The following is a 20870-nucleotide window of genomic DNA, read 5'->3' as shown; positions in this document are numbered from 1 at the left end:
TGGGAAAGACATCGTGTGTGTACTCATTATACTCAATTGTGACGAGCTTTTCTCCTTTTCTCTGCAGGTTGTTTAACTGCAGTATTACAGAGGAAGGCTGTGCTGCTCTGTGTTCAGCTCTGAGGTCAAATCCCTCATCACACCTGAGAGAGCTGAATCTGGACTACAATAAACCAGGAGACTCAGGAGTGAAACAACTCTCTGCTCTACTGGAGGATCCACACTGTAAACTAGAGAGACTAGAGTGAGTTACTGACATTCTGTGTCTTTACACACACACACACACACACACACACACACACACACACACACACACACACACACACACACACACAGTCAATATCTCTCTCACACACAAGCATGTGCTCTCCTTATTTCCTTGACTGTTTGTCTCTATACCTGTAACATGTGCATGTGTGTGTGCATGTATAAATGTTATTGTGTGTATGTGTGCACAAGCATGCATGCAAACGTATGTACATGTGTTTGCAAGAGACAATTTGTGTGTGTGTTGAGCTGTAAGTGTGAGGAGTTTTTCTCCTTCTCTCTACAGTCTGTCTAACTGCAGTATTACAGAGGAAGGCTGTGCTGCTCTGGCTTCAGCTCTGAGGTCAAATCCCTCATCACAACTGAGAGAGCTGAACCTGAATGACAATAATCCAGGAGGCTCAGGAGTGAAGCAGCTCTCTGCTCTACTGGAGGATCCACACTGTACACTGGAGAAATTACAGTGAGTTACTGATTTACAGTCTCTTTATACACACACATACATGTTTTGTTTTATCTTTTTGTCACACTCACACACAATGTATTAATCTGACATATACTCAACCCTGTGTGTGCATATTAGTGTGCATATGCATGTTTACATGTTGGTGACAGAGATATATTGTGTGTGTTTATCTGTAAGTGTGAGGAGTTTTTCTACTTCTCTCTACAGTCTGTCTTGCTGCAGTATTACAGAGGAAGGCTGTGCTGCTCTTTGTTCAGCTCTGAGGTCAAATCCGTCATCACACCTGAGAGAGCTGAATCTGAACCACAATAAACCAGGAGACTCAGGAGTGAAGCAGCTCTCTGCTCTACTGGAGGATCCACACTGTACACTGGAGAAACTAGAGTGAGTTCCTGAGATACGGTGTCTTTTACACACACACACACACACACTGGAAACATTCATTTCTTAGATGTACAGTGCATCTTTTTAACACATTTCTTTGTTTTTATTTCTGTCACTATAAATATATCAACCTCTATAACTGTAAAGCACTGGGACTGTATTGGTTTCTTTTAGTTTTCCTATTCCGCAAACATCAATCTTTCACATGCTTTTTCACTCTCCCTCCTACACACCCAGACATAATTGTTATGTCTCTCTCACACACATTATACCAATTAATCAGGTACACATACTCAAAAGTATTTGCTCACCCATCCAAATTATCAGAATCAGTCTGTTTTTACAAACATTTGTGAAAGAATGGGTCACTTTCAGGTGCTCAGTGAATTCCATTGTGGAACTGTGATAGGATGACATATGTGGAACAAATTCAGTTGTGAAATTTCCTCGCTCCTAAATATTCCACAGTCAACTGTCAGCTGTATTATAAGAAAATTGACGTGTTTGGAACGACAGCAACTCAGACATCAAGCGGTAGGACACGTAAACTGACAGAGCGGGGTCAGCAGATGCTGAAGCACATAATACGAAATCACCAAATTTCTGTAGAGTCAATCATTCAGACATCTTAACTTCATATGGCTTTCAGATTAGCTCATGGAATTCATGGAGTGGGTCTCCATGGTCAACCAGTTGCATCGAAGCCATACATCACCAAGTGCAATGCAAAGCGTCGGATGCAGTGGTGTAAAGCACGACACCGCTGGACTCTAGAGCAGTGGAGGTGTGTTCTCTGGAGTGACGAATCACGCTTCTCCATCTGGCAATATGATGGATGAGTCTGGGCTTGGCGGTTACCAGGAGAATGGTACTTGTTTGACTGCATTGTGCCAAGTTTGGTGGAGGGGGGATTATGGTGTGGGGTTGTTTTTCTGGAGCTGGGCTTGGCCCCTTAGTTCCAGTGAAAGGAACTCTGAATGCCTCAGCATAGAAATCAAGATATTTTGGACAATTCCATGCTCCCAACTTTGTGGGAACTGTTTGGAGCTGGCCTCTTCCTCTCCCAAGATGAAGCAAGGTCCATAAAGACATGGATGGCAGTCTGGTGTGGATGAACTTGACAGACCTGCACAGAGTCCTGACCTCAACCCAATAGTTCACCTTTGGGATGAATTACAGTGGAGATTGAGATCCAGGCCTTCTGGTCCAACATCAGTATGTGACCTCACAAATGGAAGAATGGTCAAAAATCCCCATAAACACACTCCTAAACCTTGTGGACAGCCTTCCCAGAAGAGTTGAAGCTGTTCTAGCTGCAAAGGGTGGACCAACGTCATATTGAACTCTATGGATTAGGAATGAGATGTCACTTAAACTCATATGGAAGATATGATATATGATATATCAAGGAAGATGAGTGAATATTTTTGGCAATATAGTGTATGTTCAAAATATAAATTTTTCTCCTTCCCTCTACAGGTTGGAACGATGCAGTATTCCAGAGGAAGGCTGTGCTGCTCTGTGTTCAGCTCTGAGGTCAAACCCCTCATCACACCTGAGAGAGCTGAATCTGACCAACAATAAACCAGGAGACACAGGAGTGAAGCAGCTCTCTGATTTACTGGAGGATCCACACTGTCCACTGGAGAAACTAGAGTGAGTTACTGTCATTTCTAGCTACACCCTCCACCTCTGTATATTGCTTTCGTGCCCCCTTAGTTTTGTCTTCGTTTGGTTTTCCTTCTGTTTGCCCCCCCCATTGTTAGTCATATCAGCTGGTTTGTGGTTTTTCGGTGTAATTAGTTTGGTTCAGTGTAATTAGTTTGGTTTATATTCCTTGTGTTTTTAGTTTGGTTTATATTCCTCCCTTATAGATCTATTGTTCTCATTGTGTTTATTACCACTTTCATTCTTTGAGTCTAGTCCTTTGTAGCATCCTTAGTTTAGTCCTTAGTCCTTTGTTTCTCCATTTGTTTATGTCCTGATGTATTCTTATGTTTATTGTATTCCTGCTTCATGTACTGTTGTTGGTTCTGTCATCTAGTTATAACCTTGTTTCTATTGTCTGTGTCGGGTGTTTAATTATAATGCCTCGTCGTCCCCCTGCCCTACGTGTCGTCACGGTTGGGTTACTTTGAGCTTCTCAAGCTCCTACTAAAAAAATACAGTTCTTTAATAAATCCAACACTAAGAATTTACTGAAATACAATCTCACCTACAGCTGTAGTAACATAAAGCCCAAATGTGTTTTGTCATGTGGACACACACAACCACAGTATGAGCTGTTACTGGAGAACTAGATGGTTACAGTGATCTCATACAAAACTCTTAGGCTGATTGGCTGATTAACATTACTGATATAAACCAATAAGAATCTTTCAAACATACTCAACATAGTGGGCAGGTGCCACCTTTTGTGAGTCTGTGTGTGGGTGGGGAATGTGTAATGATGTCATGGAGACACTTCTCTTACCTGTGTACAGTCTAGTAGGCGACTGTGTGTTCATGTCTGATCATGTTGACATTTTCTTACAGTATCTGACCTGGACACCACACACCTGAAAAATATGAATCTGCTGATCTGGTCTGAGTCTCTCTCACAGTGGAGATGATGAATGAACACACACAAACATATTTAAGATTGTACTAGGGATGTAACAGTACACAAACTTCACAGTTCGACTCACATCATGGTTCGGTGCGTATTTGGTATGGTTGGACAAAAGGAAGAGGCTGGGGCTCTATTCAAAACAGCCTACTACATACTACTACAGTTTACTACATACTACTACAGTCTACTACATAATACACTACTGCACTACATACTAATGCACTACTCACATACTGATTGGTATATGCAATATGCAGTAAATGACCAAAATTAATATTTCCAGTACGCAAAAGATCCCCGGATGATGTACATCTTCAAAATGTTCCAGTACACGAACAGAGCTACCTTCATGGTGTACAGCATCCTATCATGCAAAGCGGCCATGACATCCAACCCGTAATAAATAAATTTTTTAAAAACATGCGGAAAAAAATTTGCACATAAATGCTGAAAAATTTATACTTTATTGTTTCCATGAATCATTTTATTAATTGATAAGTAGTATGTAAACATAACATTTTAATTACCTTATATTACCATTACCATGTTACCATCATATCACATGTAGTTCATCCCATCAACCATGTAGGGAGGTTGTAAGATCGGATAGAGCAGGTATAGCAGCAGCTCCTGAGGATGCTTCTGTTTCTGCATCATCTCCTGAGGATTCCTCCAGCACTATAGCGCCACCTGTGGACATTTCAGCCACTGCAGCAGCTTCCATTTTTTTTATTTTTATCTTTGATGTAGACATGCACTTGTACTAAATTTCTAAATACAAAGTAGAGTTTATTTAAATAAAATTAGCAAATAGTACAAGAGAACAAACATAAAAATTTAACATAATAAACACAAAAAAAGACATGCTCGAGGAGTCAAGGGCTGTACTGTCACGGTATGGCGGACCCCCTGCTGGACGTCCTCGTATACAGCGGCAGTTATCTTGTTGGTTTTTGTCCCTCAGGTGGGCAAGGCTGGCATTTGTTTGTCTATATGTCTTGTCTTTGTACCAGTTGACCGCTGGTATCCTTCATTTGGATCTTGTTACAGGTTTTTGGTTTGCACATTTTCTTCATTAAACTAGACTTTTTTCCTGAGACTTGGTGTGATCGCTTCCATTTTATTTTGCACTCCCTGCCCGTCACAGAATGACCAGCCACCCTTCGGATGTAGAAGGAGCTGAGTGTGCCTTGTACTCATCCTGCCGTGCGTGTGTGTAGCATGACGGTGAATAGAGTTTGCGACCCTAATACGGACCTCCTCGATAGAGACTGCGTGCACCTCGCGTGTTTGCTCCCCCATCGCCGTGTTTTTATATGTGTATATGTGAGCACTTTGTGTGACGACAGGGTTGAGAGCGGGCGACTGCGATGCAGGTCTCCTGTTTGTTTTGTCTTTTTGTGTTTGTTTTGTCTTAGCATGTGTTTTGTCTTAATGTGTTGCATGATTTATTTCATGTAATTCCCCATATGCACCTCCCCCTTAAACGTGTTTTGGGGGGAGGCCCAATGGGGTCCCGTGCCGGAATGCGGCTCAGAGAGCGTAGCTCCATTAGGAGGCCCTGACCAGGGATATGAGGGTGTTCTCCGGAGCCGGTAGGGGACCCTCCCCTATATATGTGTTGTGTTATGTCATGGTGTGTGTACTGTTGTGTGGAGGAGGTGAGAGGTGGCTCTCCAGGACAGCGTGGGATCTCTTGATGGAGACCCCTCCAGGTTTGGGGTGACTAGGGTGTTCCTGTGGCAGATTTCCCAGGTCTGATGGGGTGTCCAGGGCCCTGGTCTACTAGGGGTCTAAGGAGTCTAAGGAGTACTTACAAACAAACTCACAATGACCGACATGAAGGACAGAAACAGATGGGATTATATACTCTGAAACAGGGGAGTGAGACAAGACTCAGGTGTGGGCACTAAAGACAGGGGCGTGACAGACAAGGAGAAACAACAGAAACGAGGAAACTAGGCGGGACCAGGGAGGAGGGCGCAGCTGGACGTAACAGAAATGCAAATACAGCAACTTAAAATTCAGTGATTACGTAAAACACAAAAGACTTGTAGACTTACAGGGAAGGACTAGAGAGAATATAAACCTAAATAATCAAGGAAAAAACCAGGAACAGCCAAACATTACTCACTAGGGGCAGAGGGGGAGAACAGAAGGATCAAGGAAATTAAAATAAGGACAAACCTACACTGTAAAAAGTAAAACACTGCTGTCATTCATTTAAAGTGATTTTACTCACTCTAGTAGTTAAAACATATTAGATTATTTGCTTGAATGCAAGTAATTAATTTATACCTACAGTTTGAATTTGCTATTTTACATTGATACAGTATAGAAAGTCAGCTGGACATAAATTTGGAATTATCCATTTCATTAACTCATATTTTTAGACCCTGATAAGTTCCAGGCTTTTTCGTCACCCTTGGGGTCTGGATGGGTGTGGTGGACCCATTACATTTTTTGTTAAAATAATCAGCAGATTTAGCCCAATTGCAAGTAAAATAAACAATACATATGCTAAATTAGTTTGCTCTCTTATTTATTTATTAGTTACTTTTTTATTAAAATGTAACACAATAAGGAAATGAATCATAAAACATGCTGGCTGACAGGCTGGTCCTATGGCTAGCTGCTCACGGGCTGGTGCTAACAGAGCTGGCTGTTGCTCATCCTCCTTTTCATTATCACTATCAGACTCTGATATTTCAGAAATGTGATCCTGAAATTTCTTCTTCTGAATCACCATCAAAATCCTCTGTCTCTTCCAATATCAGCTGTAAGGCAGTCTGAACTGAGAATCGCTTTGCTATCTTTTATAGCATTTTTAGCATTTATAGCATCATGTCCCCATGATTGGGTGAAACACACACACACACACACACACACACACACACACACACACACACACACACACACACACACACACATACACAGGTCCAGAGAGGAGGGAGGGATAATGAGGGCTGAGAGAAAATATGCTTCTTTCAGATCTCACCCCTTTGTCTCTATAGAGATTCTTCGTCTGCTGTCTGACAATATGCAATCAACCCCTGATGTGGCAACCATCAAAAGTGTTGATGGTTGCCCAGCTTTGCATGGCAAACACCTCTGTCCTTTGTTTGTATATCCTTTAAAGTCATACAGACGACTATCAACTACCCAACCCAATGTTGATTGCCCACTTTGACTATCCCAGGGCCCAGTGGACCCTGGACCCTGTATGTAATACAAATGTGAAGGGGGGGGGGGGGGTGTGGTCATTGAAAATATTTTCTGATTTATGTCGCTCACGGAAAATGAGCCAAGGACTAATGAATCTCAGTTTGAAAAAAAAATAAAATTGTATAATTTTTTTTAAGCTGATTTTTTTAAAATGGGTCCCACAGACCCATGGACCATATAAGGGTTTAAGAAACACTTGCACATGCACATTCTAATTCTAAACGAACAAAGAAGGACCTTCCCACAGAAATTCTGTCACACCTGGCACCGCCCCCTCTCTGTCTGTCTAGCCTGGCTCCTCCTCCTCTTGTCTTTCCTGCTTCTGTTTAGTTCCGCCTCTGTTTTTGTTTCCATGGTTTCAGTTATTTTTCTCATTGAGTTCAGCTCGCATACCCGCGTATGTAGGCGGCATTTCAGGAAAGAGGATTTGCGTAAACCAGATTCCGATTCAGGACGGCGACGGTTGAAGAAGGGAGCGGTGCCGATGTTATTTGAGTGGAACAATTTCTCCGTCCCACTTTCAAGACCGGGAGTTTGGGAGAGGAGAAAGCGACCATCTGAGGATGACACACCTTTCACGGAGGCTGATAGACTACCAGAGGACCACGACTATGCTTCGGCTACAGATCCCGCTGCTGTCAACTTGGTTCTCGAAGAAAATGTGCTTCTTAGAGAGGAGATCCTCCAGCTGAAGCAAAAAATTGAGAAGCTTACTCTGGAGGATCGGTTTGGCATTCACCGCTTTGCTGGCTCGAACAGTGACATTCGGTTTAATACAAGGTAAGATGTTTGGCATCATGATGCACTAAACTTACAACATAAGTAATGTAAACATACATTATACATACATACATACATACATACACACGTTATACATACATACACACATTATACATACATACATACATACACACATTATACATACATACATACATACATACACACATTATACATACATACATACATACATACATACATACACACATTATACATACATACACACATTATACATACATACATACATACATTAAACATACATACATACATACATACATTAAACATACATACATACGTACCTTCATTATATGCTCTCTCTTTCAAATATACATTTGTTACTATTAAAATTAAGTTCTTAATAAGCACTGATACACATTTTGATCATAAAAGTAATTTTTTCTTTTAGGTTTGCATCCTATGACCTCCTTATGCGCTTCTGGGCCTTAACCCTTATTATGGTCCAAGGGTCTGTGGGACCCATTTTTAAAAAATCAGCTTTAAAAAATTCTACAATTTTTTTTTTTTCAAACTGAGATTCATTGGTCCTTGGCTCATTTTCTGTGAGCAACATAAATCAGAAAATATTTTCAATGACCACCCCCCCGTACCCCCCCCTTCACATTTGTATTACATACAGGGTCCAGGGTCCACTGGGCCCTGGGCTAGTCAAAGTGGGCAATCAACATTGGGTTGGGTAGTTGATAGTCGTCTGTATGACTTTAAAGGATATACAAACAAAGGACAGAGGAGTTTGGCATGCAAAGGTGAGCAACCATCAACACTTTTGATGGTTGTCACATCAGGGGTTGATTGCATATTGTCAGACAGCAGACGAAGAATCTCTATAGAGACAAAGGGGTGAGATCTGAAAGAAGCATCTTTTCTCTCAGCCCTCATTATCCCTCCCTCCTCTCTGGACCTGTGTGTGTGTGTGTGTGTGTGTGTGTGTGTGTGTGTGTGTGTGTGTGTGTGTGTGTGTGTGTGAGTGTGTTTCATCCAATCATGGGGACATGATGCTATAAATGCTAAAAATGCTAAAAATGCTATAAAAGATGGCAAAGCGATTCTCAGTTCAGACTGCCTTACAGCTGCTATTGGAAGAGACAGAGGATTTTGATGGTGATTCAGAAGAAGAAATTTCAGGATCACATTTCTGAAATATCAGAGTCTGATAGTGATAATGAAAAGGAGGATGAGCAGCAGCCAGCTCCGTTAGCACCAGCCCGTCAGCAGCTAGCCATAGGACCAGCCTGTCAGCCAGCATGATTTATGATTCATTTCCTTATTGTGTTACATTTTAATAAAAAAGTAACTAATAAATAAATGAGAGCAAACTAATTTAACATATGTATTGTTTATTTTACTTGCAATTAGGCTAAATCTGCTGATTATTTTAACAAAAAATGCAATGGGTCCCCCACGCCCAGCTGGACCCCAAGAAGGCAGACCACGCCCGGATCTCATCAGGGTTAATAGAGCCCTGTCTGCCATCTATGGTCAGTGTCACACAAGCAAAGAGAGGCACCTTTGCAGAGCCAAGTTCCACTGTGGTAAGAACTCTTTGATTATAAGGGCCATACAACATAACTATGACCTGGATAATGGCTTATAGAAAATTTATATAGATATGTAATATTATCTTGTGTTTTTTTTGTCTTGTTACCTGCAGCCCATAGATGAGATGTTCATGTTTCTGAACTATCTTGCATTGGGTTTAAAACAGCATGACCCAGAAATGGGGACTCGAGTTTGGGACTCGGACTCGAGTCGCACTTAAGTCGCATATACAGTGACTTCAGACTCGACTTAGACTTACATTCAAAAGACTTGCAACTCGACTTGGACTCGTGATTTGAGACTCGTGATCAATCTTTTATTTGTAATGTTCTTTTGTGTTTCATTTGACAACCTTTTCTCCGCCTGTCTGAATGTTTTTTACTTCCCGCTGACGTAACATTTTCGGCGCGCGGACCCTCGCGCCGGTTGCGACGTGTCAAGTATTTCGCAAGTGACCGTTGCGCGCGACTCCGCACATCACGCGAACCTGGCGCTGCGTGCGCCGCAAAACATCGCGATCATGGCGGCGCTGGTGAGGACGCTCGCTTCTGTTCCACCATTCATAATAAGTTTTGGGTACAAAACAAATACAAGTAGCAAATAGAAGAGCAGCAAACTGCAGAGTTTGTGACATAAAAATACAGGACGCTGGTTCCACCACATCTACTTTTATTCGCCACCTGAAAACCCACCTGGAAAGGTTAGTCACTGCCTGAAAGGTTATTAGCAATATTGCAATATTGGTATTGACTTGCCACCAGTGCACCAGTAGAGAGGGTGTTCAGTCATGGAGGCCTCATAATGCGCCCTCACCAAGCCAGGCTAAGACCTTTCATATATATATAAAAATGTGTTTTTTTTTTTTTTTATTTCACAGCCCTCCTTTATCTTTTAGAACAAAATATAGCAGATGTTCTACTGAAAGAAGCAAATATTGTATCCAGAAAAATGTCAGCTTTGTTAGAAAAATACTTTTTGGAGAAAAATACGGATACAATACGGATCTGGAAAACATTTGTGTGTGCGTGCACACTTTTTAAAAAAATTGTATTTCTTCATTTACCAGTTTAAGCCATTATACATCAGAAGTGTCATAACAGACCATTACAACTATACAGTGATTTGCGACTACAGTGTCACTCAAATATTTGGGACTTGACTTGGACTTGAGAACAAAGACTTGAGACTTGACTTGGGCTTGAGACCAAAGACTTGAGACTTGACTTGGACTTGAGGTCAAAGACTTGAGACTTGACTTGGACTTGCAAAAAATGACTTGTGAGCATCTCTGGCATGACCTTGCTGACCGGTATGGTGTCCACCAGTCCACAGTCAGTCAGGTTATTACAACGTGGAGCAACTTTTTATATGCTGTCCTGGGGTCAGTGAGGATCTGGATGCCAGAGGAAAAAATAAGGGAACATCTGCCAGCAGAGTTCAAGGACTATGCAGACACCACAGTCATCCTGGACTGCACAGAGCTGAGGTGCCAGTGCCCCTCATCACCTCTTCTTCAAAGTGAAGTGTTTTCTGTATACAAGTGTAGGTACCATGCTAAACCAGCAGGTGGCAGTACCACTGGCAACACATTGAACAAGCTTGCTTTGACGGAAGTAAGGGTGTGTCTACAGTTCAGGTGTTTAAATACCCTGAACAGCCATTAATCGCTCTCTCTCTGGTTTGACTGAAACAAAGGCGATCAATTCCTAGTTAAACCGTGAACGAGACTCACATTCCTGGACTTCATATCCAGAAGGACGATTCCCAGCACACCTGGACGACGTCGCTTTATCAACGAGGAGCCCGTGGTGGAAATTACCTCCTAATTCGGGGAGGACGACGACAAATCACCCAAAACCCTCAACACGTAAGAGTCTAACCGCTGGGCATAGTTTATCAAAGGGCATAGTTACTTGAACTGTAGAGTTATCTAAGTTTAACTAAAACCTTCTCAGTGTTTTGTGTTCAACTTTGTTTAGATAGTCTTCATCAAGATTTGTAAATACAAAGTTCTCTTTGCCACCATCTTTTATTTATCTGATTAATGAACAACTTGTAGTCTTCCCCATTCTCAGACACATCACATTAATTTTTAGTTATTAAGCCAGCTCTATTACCCTTTGTTCTGACCACGTTGGAATAAACCAGCTGAGCTCATTAACATACAGTCGCGCTGATCTACTGTTTAAAGTCGGCGCCATTTTAGTTGCTTTGTTCTCCATAGGAGAACTGAGATTACAACTCCCGCCTCCTCACACGCGCACAAGCGCACGCACACGTTTACTCTCCTCCCCTTTTTGCACACACACGCACACACACACACACACACACACACACACACTAGATACCCAGTCTTCACTGTAAATATACTAATCCTTGTTGATACTGTTTGTTTTAGAATAGTTGGTTTTAAATAAATGTATCATTTATTTTCACCAAATTGTCTGTGTTGATGTCATTCAAAAGTGGTTGATGCCAAAACCTCCAAAGAATTCAGAGTTAAGTCCTTCAGATACCAAACCATTAATTACCTTTAGTTGATAACTAAACTTGTGGTTCTGGTATAATTAGAATATGAGACTGATTCTAAATTAATGAGACTGATTAATTATTATGTAAAACAAATTATATCTACTTTAAAGGATTAGTAGGTGAAACCCCTACACAAGTCTCACTGTACACTTAAAGGGCTGCTTGGTGTTGCTCCTCATGGGGCTGTCACATTCATCTCTCCACTGTATGCTGGATCCATCAGTGACAAACAAATCATGAGAGAGTCTGGAATTCTCTCCCTATTGAGACCTGGGATGGCCATCATGGTGGATCGAGGATTCCTTATTGATGACTTTGTCCCATGTAAAATCTACAGGCCACCACGGACGTAATTTGGGGGGGGGGACGGGGGGGACATGTCCCCCCCACTTTTTCAAAAGCCGGTTATGGTCCCCCCCCAGTTTTTACGGTTAAAACCAAATATTTAAATAGCGACGAATCCATGTCCCCCCCACTTTTGAAATCAAAATTACGTCCATGCAGGCCACCATTTCTTTCTGGAAGATTCCAGATGCCTGCCTGTGAGGTCAGGGAGACCCAGGTCATTGCCCGCCTCAGGGTGCATGTGGAGCGCCTTATACGTCGAGTGAAGGAACACAAATTCTGTGACACAGAGATTCCTCTTCGGCTTTTTGGCAACATTAATCAGCTCTATGCAGCATGTCTGCTGACAAACTATGAAAATGGGCCTCTTGTAAAGGCTTGGACAATGAAGCAAGGCTCAACATCTTCTGCTGGGCTTTTTTGAAGGTGGAAAAGTTGTTGATGTTTTTATGTTTATTGATGTTTATTTCATTTGTTTATTTCATTGATGTTTATTGAAATAACCTACCTCCGGACCTACCTCCTCCCGGAGTTGACCCCTGCCCTCTGCTAGGGGTCACCCCAGCCTTCTGGGCAGTCAGCCCCAGCCGGGGCCTCCCATTATGAGGTGGACTCCTCCACCCAACCATGGAGCGCCAGAGACCGAGGCCCAGAGCACCCCCGTTGCGGGCTGGGGTACAGCCCCAAGGGCCTCCTGGTCACCCCGGGCAGGAGGGAGGATCTCCATCTTCAGCAGGAGCTTCTCAGACCGGTGGTTCTGTTTAATAAGAATCTACATCTGATTCAGAAGTTCTATATTTTTTATATCTATATATTTTTTTATTATACTTGTTCTGTGTATGGAAAAATCCAGTGAATTCAGCGGGGGTGAATGTAGCGAAATTAATATGGTTTCACTGTATTTTTACCAATTGTTTAATTTATTTAAAGACTACTGCTACACTGAATTTGCCAATAAAACACAGGAGACTCATATTTTGAAGGAGTAATCTTGGAGGCGGGGCGTCCAGACACTCAAATACCGTTGAAGCATCAGCTTTGCCCTCTTTTGTTTTATTTGCTGATGCGCGAGGTAGATCAGCGGGGCGATTGCCGCCGGTCTCATGATGTTTTTTCTGCTCTTCTGTATCTTGTGCAGAATAAATGGATGCAGATTCTATCGTGGTCCTGTCCTATCTCTTTAAACACAATGCAGAGTTGGACTAAGAAAAGTGCCCTGGTTACACAAGGAAGACCACACCTCCTCCAAACGACCAGGTACTGTGCCTGTGCTCAGCTGATGTGAGGAGAACTCTACTCAGAGTCAATCCACAGAAAGCCCCTGGACCAGACAGCATACCTGGCAGAGTGCTCAGAGGATGTGCAGAACAGCTCACAGATGTTCTCACAGACATTTTCAACATTTCTCTGAGCACTGGGGTCATGCCAACGTGCTTCAAGACGTCCACCATTGTTCCTGTGCCGAAGAAGTCCCGAGTGTCCTGCCTCAATGACTACCGTCCCATTGCACTTATTCCCATTATCCTGAAGTGCCTTGAGAAGCTGGTCATGAGGCACATCAAAAACCAGCTTCCTCCTTCACTGGACCCACTGCAGTTCACGTATTCTCCAAACTGATCAACGGACAATGCCATCTCAACCATTCTCCACCTAGGGTTAGACTGAGTGTAACCCTAACCCTAACCCATTCCATGCAATATGATGTTGTTCCACCCTTTGCAGCTAGAACAGCTTCAACTCTTCTGGGAAGGCTGTCCACAAGGTTTAGGAGTGTGTTTATGGGGATTTATGACCATTCTTCCAGAAGCGCATTTGTGAGGTCACATACGAGAAGGTCTGGCTCTGAGTCTCCACTCTCATCCCAAAGGTGTTTTATCAGGTTGAGGTCAGGACTCCGTGCAGGTGAGTCAAGTTAATCCACACCAGACTCTATCCATGTCTTTATGGACCTTTCTTTGTGTACTGATGCACAGTCATGTTGGAAGAGGAAGGGGCCAGCTCCAAACTGTTTCACAAAGTTGGGATCATGGAATTGTCCAAAATATCTTGGTATGCTGAAGCATTCAGAGTTCCTTTCACTGAAACTAAGGGGCCAAGCCCAGCTCCTGAAAAACAACCCCACACCATAATCCCCCCTCCACCATACTTTACACTTGGCACAATGCAGTCAGACAAGTCCCATTCTCCTGGCAACCATCTCCAGATGGAGAAGTGTGATTTGTCACTCCAGAGAACGTGCCTCCACTGCTCTAGAGTCCAGTCGCGGCGTGCTTTACACCACTGCATCTGACGCTTTGCATTGCACTTGGTAATGTATGACTTAGATGCAGCTGCTCGACCATGGGAACCCCTTCCATGAAGTTCTGTGTGCAATGTTCTTGAGCTAATCTGAAGGCCACATGAAGTTTGGATGTCTGTAGTGATTGACAGCAGAAAGTTGGCAACCTCCTCGCACTATGCCCTTCAGCATCCGCTGACCCTGTTCCATCAGTTTACATGGTCTACCAGTTCGTGCCTGAGTTGCTATCATTCTCACACACTTCCATTTTCTTATAATACAGCTGACGGTCGACTGTGGAATATTTAGGAGTGAGGAAATTTCACGACTGGGTTTGTTGTTTTTTGTAAGCCTTTTATTCTGTCCATAGATGCATCCTTGGGAGGGGTTAGGAGCCGTTTTGTCGCAGATACCACCTGGTGAAAACAAAGCAAAGCCCATTGCCTTCGCTAGCCTGACCCTCAGTACTTTACAAAAACAGTACAAAAAAAATAAAGAGTATCATATGAACACCCCTCGTTGCAGTCCTCTGAGGTCAACAGGTCCAGCAAATCTGAGCTCATCTCATTCTGGCTTGCAGGATTCTAAGGCACAAGACGGTGCCAAACAGCTAGATGCGTACTTGTCCTGTCCATCAGATAACATGGACTTGCTCCAAGACTTCCAGCTGTGTGCAAGGTCTCTGTTAGGCTAAACCAGCGTTTCTCAAAGTGTGGGGCGCATGGGTATTGCAGATGGGGCACAAGCAATTGGAAGAAATGAACCTTTTCATAAGCCCCAGATGTTTAAAATGTCTGCGGAACAGTGTGAACCAGGGCTAGATTCGGCCCTTTAATGAATTTGTACTGGCCCCCTGGTCAACAAATTACGTTTGGGTTAATCAGAGTAGGAGGGACATCTTTTATTTCCTGGTAGTCAAGAGGTAACTGCTCTGTTAATGTAGTGTTGCTTGTTTTGATTGGTTGGTTGGTTTATAGTTCCATTCAATTATTTTATGTTTGTGTGTGTCTGTCCAGTGTTGTGTCGCACAAAGCTTTTCTGCAATTCTCCATCACGCAGTAAAGATTTGATGACATATCCGTCTGGTTTTCACATTATTACATCATCCACTCTGCCTATGCTACTGCCCTACACCCATACCTAGACCCATGTCAACGTGGGGTCGTAACAAAAAAAGAACACTAGCACTCTAGTTTAAGAAGATACGTTAAGAAGATAAGAGGAGAGAAACGGGGAAGGGAAGGATTGTTTAAAGGGAGAAGCACTGTTTTTTGTGTACGAAGTTGCTTCTTGTTTTTACCATACAGAACACATGAATTTGTGGTCTTTGACAGCTTTGATATGTAAGTCATATATAAACAATTTGATAATCAAACTTTGACTGCTTTCTTTAATTAATACAAAACACAATACTTGTACTTTTTACTTTGAATAATTCAGTAATACATTTTAGAATAAACTACTTGCAATACTTAAGTACAACAAATGCTGAATACTTCTGTACTTCCACTTAACTATAGTTTTTAAAGAACACCAACTTCTACTCAAGTCACTTTTTTGATAGAGTACTTGTACTTTTACTCAAGTATGGGTCTCTAATCATTTATACATGTCTGGATGTGTCTGGATGAAACTGTAATGTGGTGTTGATTTTAGTGTGCTGTGACCTAACGTTCACTGTTCACTGTGGTATTCAGTTTATATGCTGCACTGTCAGCCGATCTGACGGTCGTTCAGCTAAATTTCACTTTAATGGGCATGTGTGAGTGCACTGTGTAAGCCCAGTTCAACCCAACACAACTCTTCACCTCAACACCTCCCATTTGGAGTTGTTATATCCTGCAGGAATACTACGTGGGCGGAATTCACACCACCTGTTCACCGTGATTAAAATGAAACTTTCAGCAGTGCTGTGAAAAGTGGAATACACATTTCTTTAGGAAGGAAAAACGGTGAGTATCGGAAGCGCACCTGTCATTTAAGAATTATACATAAAAATAAGGACATATTTAGTAAGTTTATACTATTGAGCTGATCTGATTTGGTCTGAGTCGCTCACACTACAGAGAAGAGGATCACACCAAAGATATTCTCTCTAACACACACACACACACACGAAAATTCAAAAGAAGGTATAAAAGTTCTCCTTGTATATTGATACCACTTCCTATATGGACAAAGTATCATCTGTAAGAATAAAATCCTCTATTTTGTAAGATAAAACCCTCTTCTGTAAGAGTATAATATCCTAGACAAAACACCTGTCTATTAAATAGATAAATAGCGCTTTCGATGTAATTTCCATACCTGTCATGATGTTTATTAACCAGTTTGACTATGTATTTCTTTAATGTTCTTTAATCTGTCCTGACATTGTTTTCTCCCCTTTAGACTGTTGTGGTTACCTCTGTTTAATCTCTGAAGTTATCTTATATTTATATATGTAATCAATAACTGCAGTCTTGGACAGCTTTGGAAAATCTATCAGTAAAGATTTTCACCTTTGGACTTTCTGGTTCAAACACTTTCAGTGTTTTGGGTGGGGCATGTTCTCACTGGCTTTGATTGCAAAATCTTATTTATAAATGTGTGTAGATTTCTGACTGAACAGCTGTAGCTTATTCAATTAAACTTATTCTGGTTAAATATTTTAACACAGAGCAAAAACACTCCCCGGCCACTTTATTAGGTTCACCTTGCTAGTACTGGGTTGGACCCGCTTTTGCATTCAGAACTGACTTAATACTTTATGGCATAGATTCAACAAGGTACTGGAAACATTCCTCAGAGAGTCTGGTCCATATTGACAAGATAGCATTTGCTGCGGATTTGTCGCCTGCACATCCATGATGTGAATCTCCTGGACTGAGATCTGGTCACTGTGGAGGCCATTCGAGTTCAGTGAACTCATTGTCATGTTCAAGAAACCAGTCTGAGATGATTCGTGCTTTATGACATGGCATGTTATCCTGCTGCAAGTAGCCATCAGAAGAGTCAAGTCGAGAGGTTTTTTATTGTCATTACATCTGAGTACAGGTACACAGTGTAAGGAAATTACGTTCCTCCGGGGGGGGGGGGGGGGGGGGGGGTTCCAGTGCAGTCTTTTTGTACATGTGTGTGGTCAGATCAGTGTTGGTGTGTGGTGGGGTTGGGGAGGTTGTCAGGTCCGTCTCTGGGAGTTAAAGAGCCTGACTGCCTGGTGGACGAAGCTGTTGCAGAGTCTGGAAGTGGAGGTCCAAATGCTCCTGTATCTTTTGCCGGATGGCATCAGAGTGAAATGTCTGTGTGATGGGTGGGATGGGTCATCCATAATGCTGGTGGCTTTGCAGATGCAGCATGTGGTGTAGATGTTGCTGATGGAGGGGAGAAAGACTCCAATGATCTTCTCGGCTGTCCTCACTATACACTGTAGGGTCTTGCGCTCCGAGATGTTGCAGCTCCCGAACCAGACGGTAATGCAGGTGCTCAGGGTGCTCTCTACAGTCCTTCTGTAGAACATGGTGAGGATGGGAGGTGGAAGGTGTGCTTTCCTCAGTCTCCGCAGGAAGTAGAGACGCTGCTGGGCTTTCTTTGTTATGGAGCAGGTGTTGAGGGACCAAGTGAGGTTCTCTGCGATGTGGACACCAAGGAACTCACTGTGTTCTTCACAATCTCCACAGCAGAGCCCTAGATGTTCAGCAGGTGTTGGTCACCTGGTGCTCTTCTGAAGTCAACAACCATCTCTTTGGTTTTATCCACATCTAGGGATAGGTTGTTGGTCCTGCACCAGTCTGTTAGCCACTACACCTCCTCCCTGTATGCTGACTCATCGTTCCTGCTGATGAGGACAACTATGGTTGTGTCATCAGCACACTTGACGATGTGATTTGAGCTGTACTTTACAGTACAGTCACAGGTCAGCAGAGTACACAGCAGTGGGCTGAGCACACAGCCCTGGGGAGCACCGGTGCTCAGTGTGATGGTGCTGGAGGTGTTGTTTCCAGGCCCAGCAGTCTCAGTTTTTCGATCAGATGCTGAGGGAAAATGGTATTGAATGCTGAACTGAAGTCGATGAACAGGTTGTCCAGGTGGGTGAGAGCCAGATGTAGTGTGGTTGAGATGGCATCATCTGTTGATCGGTTTGGACGATACGTGAACTCCAGTGGGTCCAGTGAAGGAGGGAGCTGGTTTTTGATGTGCCTCATGACCAACCTCTCAAGGCACTTCATGATAATGGGAGTAAGTGCAATGGGACGGTAGTCATTGAGGCAGGACACTTGGGACTTCTTCGGCACAGGAACGATGGTTGGCATCTTGAAGCAGGATAGCACGACCACAGTGCTCAGAAAGATGTTGAAAATGTCTGTGAGAACATCTGTGAGCTGTTCCGCACATCCTCTGAGCACTCTGCCAGGTATACTGTCTGGTCCAGGGGCTTTCTGTGGGTTGAATCTGAGTAGAGTTCTCCTCACATCAGCTGAGGACAGGCACAGTACCTGGTCATTTGGAGGAGGTGTGGTCTTCCTTGCCGTTGGGTGGTTTTGTGCTTCAAACCTTGCATAGAAGGTGTTCAGGGCATTTGGAAGGGAGGCATCACTGTTACAGGCAAGTGGAGGTGGCTAGATGTGGTACATTGTGGTTATAAAGGGATGGACACGGTCAGCAACAATACTCAGGTAGGCTGTGGTGTTGACACGATGTTCAATTTGTATGAATGGGTCCAAGGTCTGCCAGGAAAATATCACCTACACCATTAAATCAATCAATCAATCAATCAATCAAATTTTATTTATATAGCGCTTTTTACAACAGTTGTTGTCACAAAGCAGCTTTACAAGTGCCGAGTCCTAGCCCCCAGTGAGCAAGCCAAAGGCGACAGTGGCAAGGAAAAACTCCCTAGTTCACCACCACCATTAAATCACCACCACCAGCCTGAACTGTTGATATAAGGCAGGATGGTTCCATGCTTTCATGTTGTTGATGCCAAATTCTGACCCTACAATCAAATAATGACTGGTTATTTGAGTTACTGTTGCCGTTCTATCAGCTAAAACCAGTCTGGCCATTCACATTTGACCTCTGGCATCAACAAGGCATTTGCGCCCACAGACTTTCTGCTTACTGCATATTTTCTGTCTTTTGGACCATTCTCTGTAAACCCTAGAGATGCTTGTGCCTGAAAATCCCAGTACATCAGCAGTTTCTGAAATACTCAAACCCGTTTGGAACCAACAACTACGCCACATTCAGAGTCACTATAATCACCTTTCTTCCCCATTCTGATGCTGGGTTTGAACTGCAGCAGGTTGTCTTGGCCATGTCTACATGCCTAAATGCATTGAGTTGCTGCCATGTGATTGGCTGATTCAACATTTGCGTTAATAAGCAGTTGGACAGGTGTACATAATAAACTGGCTGGTGAGTGAATATTATTCATACACATGTCCATTTACATACTGTTTCTCTCTTTTATTAGCAAAGATTTTATTGTCTTTATCACAGTACAAAGAGATAAAGTCACTACATTCTCCTGGACTTTGAAACTCAAATACCAGAATAATCAGACACCTTGCATTAAAACATGCACAGGGGTGCACGCACACACACACACACACATACACACACACAGACACACACACAGACACACACACACGCACACACACAGACACATATTATTATTATTATTATTATTTTATTTTGGAGAATAATTTGAATTTGATTTAAAAAAAAAATTTTAATGCTAAAGATGTGTAACCATGTAGTGCAATTTTATTCATGTTTACGGTAATTGGTCCAGATTGTAGGCTAAGTGGATCGTTTTGCCACATGCCCTGAACTGTGATGAAGACATGATTAACTGCTGAAGACGAACAAGATACTGTTCAAAAGATGAAGAAAATGTAATCACATCCAAATAGAGGAGCAAATATTGGTCCCTTACACTCCTCTTCATACATCCCTGAAATGTTAAAGATTCCCAAAGGCATCTATTTCACAATTAACTATTTATTGGCATAGTCAAAAAGGTATAGTTAAATTGATGTAGAGCCCTCCATGTGTACACAAAAAAACTTGTGTTGGATCTTTATGTGATGGTTGGGGGAGCAGGCATGACGAAACAAGTAGTGGTGAAACACATACGTTTAATGATGAACGAACAACATTACTTGCAAAAGCTCCACATACCGTTCTCCATTAACTTCCAATTAAACCTACTGGATGATTAATACTAGTGCTGTCAATTCCAGGTTCCGCGATTAAAAGTCCCCACCAGGATTTTGCTCAAGCTTGCTAGATTTTCTAATTAGCAATCCAGGTAAAATTAGTGGAATCAACACAATCCAGGAAGCCTGAGCAAAATCCTGGTGAGGACTTTTAATCGCGGCACCTGGAATTGACAGCACTAATTAATAGGGGTGTATTCAACTAAGGATTTTCATAGTCGAATC

General features: G+C 42.6%; 1 protein-coding gene across 2 annotated transcripts in view; it reads left to right on the top strand.

Annotated features, from left to right (window-relative positions):
* LOC143482200 (NACHT, LRR and PYD domains-containing protein 12-like) overlaps positions 1-5899 on the top strand; it is a 36652-nt gene extending 30753 nt beyond the window's left edge. The window contains exons 11-15 of one of the 2 annotated variants that reach the window (XM_076980488.1): positions 68-244; positions 554-730; positions 941-1117; positions 2597-2773; positions 3653-5899. In XM_076980488.1, the coding sequence (XP_076836603.1) occupies positions 68-244; positions 554-730; positions 941-1117; positions 2597-2773; positions 3653-3659 (715 nt within the window). In that variant the 3' untranslated portion in view covers positions 3660-5899. The remainder of the gene's footprint in view (positions 1-67; positions 245-553; positions 731-940; positions 1118-2596; positions 2774-3652) is intronic. The other variant, XM_076980489.1, reaches the window with a different exon arrangement.
* The last annotated feature ends 14971 nt before the right edge of the window (positions 5900-20870 follow it).

This window comes from Brachyhypopomus gauderio, chromosome 18 (assembly GCF_052324685.1).
Source record: "Brachyhypopomus gauderio isolate BG-103 chromosome 18, BGAUD_0.2, whole genome shotgun sequence".
Taxonomy (NCBI): Eukaryota; Metazoa; Chordata; class Actinopteri; order Gymnotiformes; family Hypopomidae; genus Brachyhypopomus; species Brachyhypopomus gauderio.
The sequence above is the reverse complement of the archived record's forward strand: the minus strand, read 5'-3'. Positions and strand labels throughout refer to the sequence as shown.